Source organism: Trichoderma harzianum (genome assembly GCF_003025095.1).
Source record: "Trichoderma harzianum CBS 226.95 unplaced genomic scaffold M431scaffold_4, whole genome shotgun sequence".
Taxonomy (NCBI): Eukaryota; Fungi; Ascomycota; class Sordariomycetes; order Hypocreales; family Hypocreaceae; genus Trichoderma; species Trichoderma harzianum.
The window spans coordinates 1400790-1415125 of NW_020209252.1; the positions used below are offsets into that span (position 1 = coordinate 1400790).

Below are 14336 nucleotides of genomic sequence, written 5' to 3' on the forward strand. Positions count from 1 at the left end.
TTGTTTGACAACGTGCCCAACACAGCAACGGCTTTCTCGCCCTTGTACTCGTAACGCAGCACAAAACGCACACGCGGCTCCCCTGCCAAGGCACCGAAAACCAAAGACCAAGAAATCACCCAACTCTGTCAAATTTAAACCTGGAACTGATCCCCTAAGCTACCTATGTAACAATCCTGTTGCTGCTGCCACTAATCACACCACCCACCGTCTGAGGTCAGCAACATCCATCCAATTTTGTCTCTCCCTCTCTCTTTACCTGTTTCGGTGTACAACGTGGCTTGTTAAGGGTCCAGAACAAAAGAACAATAGATACCAAACAAGAAGAGACACACGGCGCGCACACACCAAAACGCCACCAATTGGTTCCCGCAAGCCTCACTTCTTCATCCCCTTTTGGTTTTCCCCCCACTAAGATTACAGTACTCGTACATACTTTGCATGGCAGTGATGATATTTAGTAGGGATGCTCGTATAATACACAGCTGTTCTTACCATACCACCAATTTATCTCACGACCATTGATTCACATCAATCTCAGAACAGCTACGATCAACATCACCAAAGAACCGGAACACGCACAGCCCCCAGGGTTCATCACCCTCCAATAATTCCCCCATCAGCAACCCCCTGTCTCGCTCGCTCGCTCGCCAAACAATAAAATCCGGAGCAAAAAAATAAAAAGCATTCGTAATGCTCCGGATTCTCGGCAACAAACCTAATCATTAAAAAAACAGACAAATACCTACCTGGTTTCAGCCTGTCCTGCCGGTAACACGGCGTTAGCTTTCCCCCAACTACCGTCACCTGAAATGTAGTTCCAATATAGATACCCGTGTTGCCGTAAGTGTCTGAGTAAAATAGATTCTGGTGCGACGCAATTGTCTAGCTAGCTGCACGCTCCATACCGGGCGGGCGCGCAATCTTCACCGTCGGCACCGGAATAAGACGCGTTAGCTTCGTGCTCTGTATTCAGCTGCGCATGGTTAGCAGGGTCATGATATCACGCACTGCGATGTTGGCGTCAATACTTGAGGACTGCTGTATTCTAAGAGTACAGCGCCACCGCCATGCAATCGAACCTGACACATTAAGCCATCTACTCCTGGCATCAATTGAATAAGCAGCATTCGACATAAAAAGAAGGTAATTCAAAAACGAGCGTAAAAGGTAGGAGTGGCGTGTTTCAATACACAAAATTGGAAAAAATACCATACAAGTCTAGTTTAAAAAAGAATGCTGTGCGTCTGCCCTCCATTCCTCCTCCAGGGCCTTGATGAGAGATTCAATCCAAAAACAAAAAAAGATTATGTCGTTTTTTTTTTCTTTGCATATATGTCCAAAAGTAGCCCCATCCAATGCCTCGCTAACAAAAGTAAATGCCAATAGATGTTACCTAGTATCTAGTCTGCTCTGCGCCAGACTTCTAGATTCGTGATAGAGACCATTCGTTGGAATACTGCTGTTTACGAGCTCGTTCCTAAGCTTTGCAGATTGACCAGCTCAGCGTAGTGCCCATTCTTCCTCATCAGTTCCTGGTGGGTTCCAGACTCAGCAACACGGCCTTGGTCAATCACATAAATAACGTCTGCTTTCTGAATCGTGCTCAGACGGTGCGCAACCGCAATCGTAGTGCGCCCATCAGCAGCCTTATCCAGAGCCTCTTGGACAACAGATTCAGATTCGGAGTCAAGGGCAGACGTGGCTTCATCCAGGAGCAGGATCTTAGGGTTGCGAATCAAGGCCCGGGCAATAGCAATACGCTGCTTCTGGCCGCCAGAGAGCAAGCCGCCCTTGCTGCCAACAAACGTGTTGAAACCATCGGGGAGTGAAATGATAAAGTCATAGATGTTAGCCTCACGGCAGACGTATTCCAGTCGCTCCTCTGAGATATCCTCCTCAGGCGTGCCAATAAGAATGTTTTCTTTGATTGTGCCCGAGTAGAGTGCCGGCTCTTGGCTCACAAGCGAAACGAAGGATCGATAGTTGCTAACATTCAGGCTGCTAATATCCTGGCCATCAACAAAGACACCACCAGACAAGGGGTCGTAGAATCGCTCTAGCAGTGAAATAGTTGTGCTCTTGCCACATCCAGAAGCGCCAACCAAGGCGACGTACTGGCCAGGCTTAATCGTCAGGTTAAGACCTCGGAGGACAGGTTGATCTGGCCGGGTCGGATAACGAAAGTGGACATCACGGAATTCCACTGTGCCATGTATATTGCCCTCTGCTATGCGCTGGCCGTCCTTTGACCAGGCATCAATCTTTGGTGTCCGTTCAAAGAGCTTCTTTAACGCCAGGGCTGAGGCATGGGCTTTGCCCATATCAGGCGCAAGCGAAAAGATACTTCCTGCCGCCTGCGCACTGTAGATGATGCCCATGAAGCAGACGAAGAAGGTGAATAAGTCATACTCTCTGGTGGCGAGCAAAGTACCGCCATACCAGAATCCAAGTCCAAAGCAGAGAAATGATGCACCTTGAGCGGCTCCATAGAGGGCGCTTGATGATAGCACTGACTTCAAACCTTTGCGTCTTTGAGACGCAATGTCTTCACAATACATGTGTATAATATCTTGCTCGCGAGTAAGTGACGCAACGGTGCGAATAGACGAGATGGCCTCGGAGGCATATGCGGCAGACGCCGCGTATGCATCTTTTGCCCTGCTCTGGAACCTAAGTAGCAAGTAAAAGCGGAAGAAGCCACAGGCCAACAAGACTGGTATGGTTGCCGTACAGACAAGTGCTAGCTTCCATCCAAGAGCTAACCCCATTATCATCGAGGAGAAAAGAGTAGATAGCGTCAGCAGGATGGTTCCCAAAGCAGAACCACTAAGACCTCCAATATTGTTGGCTTCAGTTGATAAGAATGCCGTCAAGATACCTGCTGAGTTCTCCTTTCTATCAAAGAAGGAGATATCCTGCCGAAGAAAGGTCCTAAAAGATTGGTCCCTAATGCGATGGATAAGATGCTCAGAGCATGACGCAAACGCAATTCCTTGGCCAGAGTAGCTGATGAGTATGCCAACAGCCAATACGATGAACATGACGGCCCAGAAGTACGCATCATGCCGAATATGATCAATATTGGCATTCGGGAGAAGAGCATTTGTCAATGTGACAATCTCTTTGGAAAAGAAAACTATAATGTTTCGATGAAATGATTAGCAGGCACTCATAACCAGTCATGTGTTGTCATGGGGAAGAAGAGACTTACCAGCAGAGATGGGACTGGCACCACCGCAGAGAATAGAAAAGAAGAGACCGGCCGACATGCGCTTCCATTCATTGCGGTTAAACTTGGCAATGAACGCAATCAGAGCCCAGGTACTATATTTAGCCTCTTTATCTGCAATGCGAGCTCGCAGCGCAATGCTTGAGGCAGACTTTTGCGTCGGCGACCGCACGAGATTGTTCTCACTACCACCCTCGGCACTAAATATTTCACTGTCTTCGATCTTTGATTGCCTCTTGATCAGCGCCTCCTGGTGCTCATCGATAAGTTCCTGTTCTTCGCTGGTAAGGCCTTGGGTCGCGGTGATATCCTGAGCAGTTACCAACTTGTGGTAAGCGGCCCCTTTCTCTACCAGCTCTTCGTGGGTTCCCTGCTCTATAATTCGGCCTTGAGACATGACAACAATGTTATGGGCATCCTTGATAGTTGAGAGCCTATGAGCAATGATGATGGTAGTTCGACCAGCCGAAGCAGCCTCCAGCGCAGCCTGCACGATGCCCTCGGATTTCGTATCCAAGGCTGATGTTGCCTCATCAAGAAGGAGAACTACACGTAGATAGAGCCATATTAGCAATCATTATTCAAACTAAACCGGGATAAAGAAGCGGGTTGGCCTTGAAACGGACTTTTCGGGTCGCTAACGATGGCGCGTGCAATAGCAATACGTTGCTTCTGTCCACCCGAGAGAAGGAAGCCACGGTCGCCGACATTAGTTTCATAGCCCTCCGAGAGAGCAGAAACGAAATCATGCGCATTGGACTTCTTCGCGGCAGCAATGACCAGCTCACGCTGTCTCTCCTCGCTTTCTTTTTCAAACTCAGTCCCAACTAGGCCGTAGCGAATATTCTCGAAAATCGACGTTCCGAACAGCGTAGGCTCTTGGCTAACCAACGAAATCTGGCGACGAAGCCAACGAAGGTTCAGTTTAGAGATGTCGTGTCCATCAAGATACAATGTGCCTCCCACGGGATTGTAGAATCGCTCAATAAGGCCGACGATGGTGCTCTTGCCGGATCCAGACGCTCCAACCAAGGCGGTCGTCTTTCCTGCGGGAATGTTAAGGGTGACATCCTCCATTACAACAGCGCCAGGACGTGAAGGGTATATGTGTTTGACATTCTCTAGTCGAATGTTACCCTGAACCTCGTCAATAGTCTCGCCCTCTTCACTTGCTGAGTTAATTGGTGAAACACGGTCAATAGTATCGAAAATTTTGGATGCAGCGCTAACAGCAGAGATAAAAGCTTGGAAGTTGGGTGCGATGCTAGTCATGTTGAAAGCACCCATTATGACAGTCATCATGACAATCAGAGCTTGATTGAGAGAGAGCTCGCCACGTAAGACAAAAGCACTGCCTTGCCAGAAAGCCAGAGCATAACTCATGTAAAGCAGAAACATGATACCGCCCAGCATGACTCCAACGGCGGATCTAAGCCTGAAGCCAAAATACTCGGCCTTCTTCAGGTGTTCATCATACTGTTTGGACAATCGGTCTTGGGCTCCAAAAGCGACGGCAGTCCGCACGGAGCTGAGGACTTCGTCCGCCAGACCACCACCAAGGGCAGCAGATGTGATGGACTGTGCGCCGTTCTTAAGCATGTAGCTAGAAAACATGGCTCCATTGAGAAGGATAGCAATGATGACGCTCGCAAGAATCAACGTAAGTTTCCAATAGTTGGCAAAGGCAATAACAAAGGCGGTCACAAAGGTCGAAATAGCTCCTATCGTGATTGACACCTTTTCAGAGATTCCATCTTGTATAGTGTTAGTGTCGGAGGTAATACGAGTCACAATTTCTCCAGTGCCGATTTTGTCGAAGAAGCCAATGTTTTGACGCAGACAGCTTTCAAGATAATGCTCTCGGATTCTAGTAGAAATGTTCTCGCCCACGTAGATATATCCCACCGTGGCGATATAAGTGACGACAAATTGGCCGATGGCGAGATACACAAAATAGAGTACATATTTGGAAAGCTGAGAGCTGAGTTCGCCTTTGTCGATCTGGCCTACTGTGAACTCGGAAAACGTCTTTTGGAGGCCACCAAATAGCAGAGTCATGAGGGGTAGAGCGGCGCCGTTGGCAATGGAGCAGACAGATGCAATGATCATGATGAAGATGTCAAGACCAGTAGTGTATCGGTAGAGGGCAGCAACACCATGTTTCAAGTCGGGTGTCAATGCTTGCTTCTTGAGAATTTCAGCTTCATTGTCGGGCAGGTGTCGAAACGGTTCTTCGGGGTCTTCTTTGATTTCTAGTTCCTTGGGAGGCTTTTGCTTCTTTTCCTTTTTGGCCTTGTTTTTCTTCTTTCCGTTTGAGTCGACATCGGGTTCCGCGTTGGCTTCTGGGTCTGACTTCTCATGGTCTGCTTTCTCAAGATCTTTTTCCTCATGATCTAACTTTTCAAGATTTGCTTTCACCACGTCGGCTTTCTCAGGATCTGCTGAATCACAGTCTCCTTCGATATTGTCGATATTTGGTTTCGTAGTGTCTTCTTTCTCTGAATCGGCCTTCACATGGTCTGATTTCTCAAAATCCGATTTTTCAACACCTAATTTTTCGGGGTCTTCCTTTTCTGAACCACCTTCTCCTGCTTTGTCGGCATCTACCTTCATCAGATCTGGTTTCTCAGGCTCCACCAGTCCATGTTCGTCTGTTTTCTCTGACTCTGCATTGTTGGTATCAGTAGAATCAGCCTTTGGAGGAGTGGTTTCTGTGACAGCCGAGTCATTGACAATGTTGGCATCGCCAGGGCCCGTGGAGTGCTTCGAGGTTCCTCCTCCGGCCGGCTTCTCAGGTATTTCAGCAGCCATGATGGCTGATGAGAGTGAGGTCGCCAGAAGGCGATAACCGCCGTGTTGGTTCAGCAGTCAGTCGTCTAGTCGATATCGTTGACGGTCAATTCTTTCGTAAATGATGTTCCTCGAACCAAAGCTATCCGTAGCGCGACACGGGCAAGCCAACGACGATCAGGGCATGTAGAAAACAGAATGGCAATGTAGGATGTAAGGGGAGAGAACCAGCAAGAGACGAGCTGCAGACGACCTAGCCCTCCGTGTACAAGCTGCAAGTATACCTGTAGCCTCGGGATCCTCCATTAGAGGTAAAGTACGGGCAGGTAGTACAGTAATACCTTCAGTGCTGCTGTAAGAAACATCTGTCGGGAGGAAGAGCCGCCGCACAGACACACGCCCCCTCGAGAGAGCACGCGTACCAAGACTTCACTTCCAGTGTAGCTCCTTAACAAAGACAGAGGCACTCAAGAGACGCGCCATGGGCCGAGCTGCCTTGTTGCCCAGCTGCGGTGCTACATTGCTTTGTTTGGCGGGAACTCGAGACTTGGGACTCTCTGGACAGGGATAAAGGAATGGTAAAATTCCAGTCATACAGACTTGCACAGCCCATGCAGTGTGCCGCCCTCCATCCCGCCAGCCTAGCAAATGCGCACTGTGCTTGACTTTGAGGTGGTTGGCCGTTATGGGTATGATGCCACACCCACATTCTCTTTGCTGCTTATTACTTATGTGATTCATCGAAGAGAATGATAGCAAACGAGATGCTGTTTCACACTACGTGGCAGTTTCGCTGTCGAAAGAATCAGAGGATTGTACGTTGATATACCTTCGAGCGCAATTGAAGTGCTTGTACTCCGTACGCAAAGCTACCTCCGGCTTGGCGGCCATTTTGTCTAAGACACTGAGAGCTCTTGAATCCGCTATGGCCTCGACTGCCACTCACAAGGTTGGCTTTGAGACATGCGGAATAGTAGTTGAGACTAAGCATTGGTCAATCTCAGAAGACCACGTCAAGCCCGCCAATTCACATACAATATTGTTCCCACATATTCTACATCCTGTACTTCATCATCAGCGTTGTCCGGTATCCTGACTTTGTGTGCTGTCTGCAGCCACAGATCACAGATCAAGATTATCGTGGAACCAGCCCCGTTGATTGCCGCTCAAGCTAATGACCGGTAGAGATCTTGGCCCGTTTGTCTTGATGCACTTCTAATTCTGCTCCTCCTTGCCTCTCTCATCTCGGATGACCGAGACATGCGACGTGGGTACGGCTCACTGGACCGTTTCCCGCTCTTTTCCTTTATGTTTGCTTTCCCACTTGGGCTACTTTTCAGAAGCTAACCACGCCATGTTACCCTTCATATTTTTTTTTCTTCATGCATGAGCCCACAGCTACTGATGCAGATGAATCTTTCGTAAGGAGCGCCACGTATTGCCTCTTTGAGAAACAAGGACAGTCAGACAAGTGACAGCCGTTGCCTTGGCGCGCTTTTGCTGCCGGGGTTGCCAGACTCAGACCACGACAAAGGACGCCCATGGTGAAAGGATCATGTGTACTGTAGATGTGACATTCTCCATCTTTGTCTATGAGTTCCTTTTCCTCTTTTCAACCATCTTCTCAGAATCAGCTCATTTTCTGCACTTTTTACTGCTGTTTCTTCTGGCCGGCTTCCGGCTTCTCTCCCTTGGTAGATCTGAATTAAGCTTGCCTTAGCGCGTAATACTACGACTAATATCTCCCGCGGCTGACTCGAGCATCCCTTGCCATATTACGGCCGTACCGTGCGTCGCGCACTGGCTGTTGATATCAACTACATGTATGTACAGTCTTGGTCTGTCTCAATCATCTACAATCCCTACTTAGACAGCAAGATGTAATGCTTTAATTCTACGGCAAATAATTGTCTAAGATTGAGATTGGATGAAAGAGAGAGGGAACCATTAGGTACAGATGAGACTAGGTAAATACCACGCAAATATGGCGGCGAGCTGCTTGTAGGCCTCCCGGCTCATCAAAGCCTTATATTGCCCAACCGAATTCAGACCGCACCAGAGCGATTCTTCTCTCGTCATTACCATCTTCATGCCCATCTTGGGTCAGCTTCTACAATGTTCGCCTCAATGTGGTCATTCTTAGGCTGGAAAGAAGAAGAGCCAGTAATACAAAGTTACCCACCCGTTACCATTGTTGGTGCCAGGATCCCAGCCGACGGCACTCCCGCCCACCTCCTCCCGCTTACCACAATAAGTGACTCCTCAGCTCCAGACAGCTTCCTCCTCCACGTTCCTGACCTGCGCTCCTATTGGATGTCGGAACAAGCATGGCGATTACGTGACCTCCATAGATTTCACCTACAGAAAGATGGTTGTGTCCCGCTCTCGCAGCATTGCATGCAAACGGATGACTTCAAAAGCCTTCTTTGTATGTCACAACGCCTTAGTCGCGAGCAGATACTTCATCTCCGGCAACGATATCTTCTTCCTCAGCAGCGCTTCTTTGTACAACAACATAACACTTATCATTACTGTCTGGGGACCTATTACGTCTTCTGTTCTTTTGCAGTCGACGATCTGCCAGTCAACAAATTCGTCCCTCGTTGGATTGAGGAAGATGCTCACTCCCCCTACCGTTATTTTGGAGATGTTTTTGTGGTGAAAATCAGTCCGGATGAGGTTGGGCAGGACGGCCGGGCTGTTTATGAAGACGTAGATCCGCTGTTTCTGGATTTCCTGGTTGATGATGCTGCCTGTTCAAAGACACTCATTCCCTTGCTTCACCGACGAGAGGGACAGAAGATGATTGGAAGTCTCAACATTTTTTAAATACACAGAGGACAGTGAAATTACATGAGGTATTGCGGAGTGTTCATCAAGTCAGTAGTCTGATTGTTATGTAGTGTGCCATAGTTCGGCAGTTTCAATATACAGCTTTAGCTCTCAGTACCTAGATCTACATCTTGTAAGTCTCAAATCCCTTTGGCTCTATTTGATCCTCTCACCTTAGTACCTACCCACTAATATTTTAGGGAGACACACATATTCTATACTATTCACCGCCTAATCTATACTAGGTAAGTAATTGCCGGGCCCTCGCTCAAAGTCTTGTATATCAGAAAAAATTAATGTCAAGTCGCTTGTTACAGGGTAGCTCCTGTACTGTTGGCTCACCGAGCCCAACTCCCAAGGCAGCAGCACCAGCTCGGTCAGGCCACCAATCAGAGGCAGCAGCACAGCAACCTTCCAGCTCACTACCCAATTCATTCATTCTTTCCAACTAAGAGACTCTAGGCACCTTCGCCACCACTTTGCGAACCACTCACAAGCATCAGGACATGTGTCCTCTTTCATAGCGTGAGCTTCTCTCATGCGCATATTCAACCACAAAAGTGTATAGTTGATCCTTTGCCATCAACTCAACCTCTTTCTCTGGCCATTATCCCAGGACAGCTTCCATTTCAGCTACACACGCATTGCGTCATGGAGCTGTGAAGCCCTGAGCTTCTCCTCTGATATACATCCAACCAAATTCACCTACATCAAAGCTCATCACCAAACAATCTCCATCAAAATGCTCCTCGAAACTCTCCTTCTCGCACTCACCCTCCCCTTCCTCTCCCTCGCCGCCCGCCCTAAAAACGCAATCCTCCTCTCCGAAGTCCGCACCCTCACCCTCCGCGGCAATGGCGCAAAAACCGCCTCCCGCCGCGTCGCCCCCGTGCCCCAGCTCAAATGCATCTCCTCAAAGGCCGTCTGCGACCTCTTCCAAATCGACGTCATGCGCTGCACAAACCAGGGCTCCTCATACGGCACCGAAGACATCGAATGGAGCTGCAGCGCTTCCTTACCTGAGGAGTTCAAGCTAGGCAGCACAGATGTCATCTGCGAAGGCTACGCTTCTTCTGATGATCCTTATGTATTGAAGGGCAGCTGTGGCGTCGAGTACAGGTTGATACTCACCGACAAGGGCGAACAGCGGTATCCGGACGTGGCTAATCCGAATGGCCGCTGGTTCAGTGACGGCGAAGGAGGAACGGATCTAGGCGCTTGGGCATTTGCAGTCATCTTCTTCGCGGTCCTCGGCTGGATCATCTACTCAGCATGGCGTAATGGGACCAACCCAGATCAGAGACGTCCAGGAGGAAGAGGTTATGGCGGAGGAGGCGGCGGTGGCGGCGGCGGCGGTTGGGGTCCTGGTTGGGGTCCAGGAAACGATCCACCACCACCTTATCCAGGCACGAAACCTGATGAGACCCAGCAAGGATGGAGACCCGGATTTTGGAGCGGGCTTGCTGGAGGAGCAGCCGCTGGCTACATGGCGGGAAATCGAAACAACCGGCGGGAAGAGAGATATCCCACACGTGGATGGGGTGCTGGGCCTTCTGGGTCACAGCCCTCGTCATTTGGCTCTGGCTCGAGTTCCAGTTCAAACTCGTCCAGATACGAAAGCACAGGTTTCGGTTCGACACGGCGCAGATAAGATGGTCATATGTAATGTCAGGGTTGAGTCTAGTGAGGCACCAAGTGCCAGCATAGTATCTAGTAGTCACGAGATGAAGGAAAAAATAAGGAACAAATAAAATTAACATAAGGGTCAGAATGGCGCCGAGTTTCGGCTTTTCTCTTATCCAACCCGACCTCGCTCCCCATAGAGCTCTCTTGGGCAGTGGGCTAGCATCTGCCTATCATGTTTCATATTATGTACATTGGTGGAAGCATTTCCCATATCCTTCTTGCTCGTTAAAACGTACACTTGTGCCACATTGTCCAACCACGCCTACCCCTATAACCTTTCCCGGAACAAAGGAAAGAGAGAAACAATAAAGAGAAAAAGGAAAACAAACAAGCAAATTGGTAACAAAAACAGCCTCGGCCGCGGATCCAACCGCTAGCAAACACCCTCTTGCGCCAGTTAACACAGTGAAAGAGCTCGTGATAATCCTCTAGTCGTTCCCCCCGTAGATCCAAATGCAAAAAGACCAATGCAGAATAAAACAGTACGGAACGAATGAATACAACTTCTGGACGATACATGACGGTGCTCATCGGTTCATCTCAGAGGGAATGATGCTGGTGGGCTCAGATTTAAAAGTGAACCTGCATGACATCCATCTTGTCAAACGCCCTTGAGCAGCTAGGACACTTCCGCATACGGTTGCTTATGCGGTCATCCACACATTTGTTGCAGAAAAGGTGGCCGCAAGTCTTGAGCGCAGTGTTTTTGAAATTGGTGCGGCAAACCGTACACAAGGCCATAGTCTGTTTAATTCACGAGTCAGAATGAGCAAATCATAGGGGAAAGAAAATAAGAGCAAATTCGCAAATTTTAAACGTACCCGTAGCATGTCCTCTTCCTCTGAAGAGTTGCTCAGCGCCTTATTCTTCCAGCTATCCCGGTCCTTCTGCATATGCTCAATTCGAACCTTGAGCTTCTCCACTTCGACCTCTTGCATTGCGTTTCGCTCTCGGATAACAGCCGTGGATGCGTCCTTGGACTTGACCAAGTTGGTCAAGTCTCCCACTTGCTTCGTGACAGATTCCGACTTTCTCACGGCCTCTAGGCTGTTGGATTCGATCTTTTTGCTTTCGGCGACCAGCGCCGCATTGGCCTGCCTCAAATCCGCCGATTGTTTCTCCAGATTGGACAGCAAAGTTCGGGTCTGAGATTCAAAGTCTTTCAACTGAGCAATCAGTTCGGCTGATTTTCCGCTCTGATGTCTTAGGGTTCGAATCTCGCTGTTTCGAGTGTCGGCATCCTTCCGGGCAGCAAAGTACTTTTGATCGGCTTTGCTCTTCTCAGCAATTAGGATCGCCACCTTCTCCTCCAAGGCAGTGAAATCAAGCACCTTCTTCTGAGCAAGATCCTTCATCTTCTTGTACGCCTTCTCCATAGCCGGTAGCTCTTGGTTAATGGAGTCGAAATCTTGCCTCAGCTTCTTGTATCTTTGCCGCAGGTCCTCCTCTGAAATATCGTCCACGTCCGCCACATCACCAGTTTCTTCACCCCCTGCTGGTTTCAAGCGAGCAAGTTCCAACTCTAGCGCAGATATTCTGTCCTCTTTTGCTGTTACAAGCTCTTTGATGTGCTCCATTGCGATCCGTTCCTGCTCTGCATTCGCCCTGCGCTGCATGTTTTCTGCGAGTATCTCGTCCCGAGCAGACCGCACGCGGGTCAGGTCCTGGTCTCGCGCGGCAATATCGGCTTCATAGTCCTGTGCCACCTGATTCATATCTGCCTCGAGCTGGGTGCGGAATGCCGTTCGCTCTGCTTGGAGCTTTTCCGCCTCCTCGCGCAATTGCTTGTTGGTGGCTTCCAAGGTGTTGATCCGCTTGATGAGGTCCTCGTTTTGACTCTTGAATTGCTTAAACACATCTGTGCGGATGTAATCTTCGTCTGACAGAGTTTCTCGCCGAGATTTCAGGCTTGTGTTTTCCTCTTGCAGGGTTTTGAGCTCTGCGAGAAGCGCCTCCAGTTGCTCCTTTTGTTTCGTCGCAGCCGCCGTGGCCTCTTCATATTTCACCAACAGCTCGTTTGCACTGCCGTTTGGTTCACTGGGTTCTGATCCTCCCTCGGTGGGCGTAGTCGCGGGCCGTGTAGCATTAGCAAATGCCTGCTGCTCTAGCCTCTGAACTTGCGCGCTCTTGGCACGGTCGAGCTTCTTCTCGGCTTTGAAATACCTAAGCGTCGCGGCGTTGAGTTGCTCTGACATTTGTTCCTTGTCTGCGCTCAATCGGTCGAGCTTTAGGAGGTATTCTTTCTGGGCCGCTAGAAGGCTGGCGATTTGGCTTTCTAGCTCAGTTGTCTTGGGTGAAATATTTTCCCTCTGGGCTGCGAGTTGGGTGAGCAGTGATTCGGCCTTGGCTTTGATCGTCTTTCCCCTTTCCTGTAGATGAGCTTGGAAATCATGTAGGTTTTTGAAGCTCACGGCCGTGAGGTATGGAGTATCTAATTCCTCAAGAGTTAGAATTCGAACATATAATGAACGGAATATGCATATATAGCGATAAGGCTTACCCCTAGGCTCCGCAGTCGGTACTTTGGACGTAACCAATAATTCGAGTTCTTCTAAACACTATGCCATTGTTAGTCCAACGGCGAAATAGACATTGTCCTCGGAATTGCATACCTGTCGCCACCAAGCGTCAATAATTCGCAAATGATCGTCATGGTGGACGGATCGTTTGTGTAGCTCTTCTAGACGCGATTCGGCTGTCGACGCCTTACGACTGTACTCCTGCATTTGCCGATATATCGCTCCCTTTGTATATGCCTGATATACCTAGTCAGCGCCATGTGCCCCTTATATATCGCGAGAGTCGGTGTATAGGAATGACGAGGTGGGTAGAATCACGGTGGACGCAGCGCGCGGTAGGGTGAAGGATATGCAGAGCGGATTATTGAAGATATTTTTGTGGAAAGCAAAGAAGCCGCTGACTGCTCTCGCTAAGCAATGAGCAACATCACTAGCTTGGTGAGCACTATCATCCAGCAACGAGGCCCCAACGAGGGCTGCAGCTGACAGGGCGAGCAGGTTGAGTGCGGAAAATGGCAAGGCAAGGCGTTTGTGACAGTGGCGAGACGCAATCCCGCAAGTCGGGGCGCCTCGCGGGTTGGATGGGACGGGGCAGTGGGATCATGCGACACTTACTTCGATCCAGGTATCTTCCTTCATGTCCGTGTTTTCGTCCTTGGCCTTGGACCCATTGATGGCAACCCTCTTGCTGGGAGGAGCCAGGTCTTCGGCGCCGCTGATGGCGGGTCTCTTCCTGTCCTCCATCTTCACGAGCGTGGATGGACGAGGCGAGGCAGAGGGGGTCGTTGCAACAGGCATGAGAAGGCGCGTCAGGGAGGGTCGGCAGGGAGGAGAGGGGAGGGACAGAGGGGAGAGAAGCACAAGCAACGAGGGCTAGAGGGCAGGCGTCGGCTTTGTACTGCTCGCGCGGGCGGTCATGCAAAGGGGCGCGACGGTGAGCGTGAGGATGATGGAGAGACGCAGCCCGGCCAGGAGTTGAAATTTCGAAGTTGCCTCGCAAATCAAAGAGGCACGTCTGCGCGCCAAACAAGCCTAGTGCCGCGCTAGCCTCATCGAGTTTTGCTGCTTATCGTCTGCGTATGCATGAGCCGGCAGAACATCGGATGCGCTTCTGACGCACCCCACTTCTGCAACCAACTTTTCTGGCTTATCCGAGCAATCCTTGGGCGCATCTGCAAAAAAATTGGCCGGCCGTTTGACTGGTGGTGACTAGGTTGCCAAACTTTTTGTCGACTCTGCGCCGCATCAATTTTCCGTCCATACATATCAAATGGATT

At 49.7% G+C, this 14336-nt stretch overlaps 5 protein-coding genes across 5 annotated transcripts; 2 read left to right on the plus strand and 3 right to left on the minus strand.

Annotated features, from left to right (window-relative positions):
- Positions 1-1466: 1466 nt before the first annotated feature.
- M431DRAFT_81888 (hypothetical protein) lies at positions 1467-5341 on the minus strand (the record flags this gene model as incomplete). The annotated part of the gene is made up of 3 exons (XM_024923088.1): positions 1467-3139; positions 3215-3778; positions 3859-5341. The coding sequence occupies 3 exons, from the start codon at positions 5339-5341 to the stop codon at positions 1467-1469; spliced, it is 3720 nt and encodes a 1239-aa protein (XP_024776364.1).
- A 2771-nt stretch (positions 5342-8112) lies between these two features.
- Positions 8113-8987, plus strand: M431DRAFT_506452 (hypothetical protein). The gene has a single exon (XM_024918806.1). It carries the CDS (start codon positions 8138-8140, stop codon positions 8849-8851), a length of 714 nt encoding a protein of 237 aa, XP_024776365.1. The 5' UTR covers positions 8113-8137; the 3' UTR covers positions 8852-8987.
- A 609-nt stretch (positions 8988-9596) lies between these two features.
- On the plus strand, positions 9597-10505 carry M431DRAFT_81936 (hypothetical protein; the record flags this gene model as incomplete). Its single annotated transcript, XM_024923101.1, has 1 exon — positions 9597-10505. The coding sequence occupies one exon, from the start codon at positions 9597-9599 to the stop codon at positions 10503-10505; it is 909 nt and encodes a 302-aa protein (XP_024776366.1).
- A 302-nt stretch (positions 10506-10807) lies between these two features.
- On the minus strand, positions 10808-13388 carry M431DRAFT_384808 (hypothetical protein). Its single transcript, XM_024914740.1, has 4 exons — positions 13153-13388; positions 13041-13098; positions 11362-12971; positions 10808-11284 (listed from the first exon to the last, which is right to left on the minus strand). The coding sequence occupies exons 1-4, from the start codon at positions 13264-13266 to the stop codon at positions 11111-11113; spliced, it is 1956 nt and encodes a 651-aa protein (XP_024776367.1). The 5' UTR covers positions 13267-13388; the 3' UTR covers positions 10808-11110.
- On the minus strand, positions 13221-14117 carry M431DRAFT_506454 (hypothetical protein; the record flags this gene model as incomplete). The annotated part of the gene is made up of 3 exons (XM_024918807.1): positions 13671-14117; positions 13378-13489; positions 13221-13296 (listed from the first exon to the last, which is right to left on the minus strand). A coding segment is annotated over exon 1 (187 nt), but the record flags the coding sequence as incomplete, so codon positions are not given.
- Positions 14118-14336: the final 219 nt, after the last annotated feature.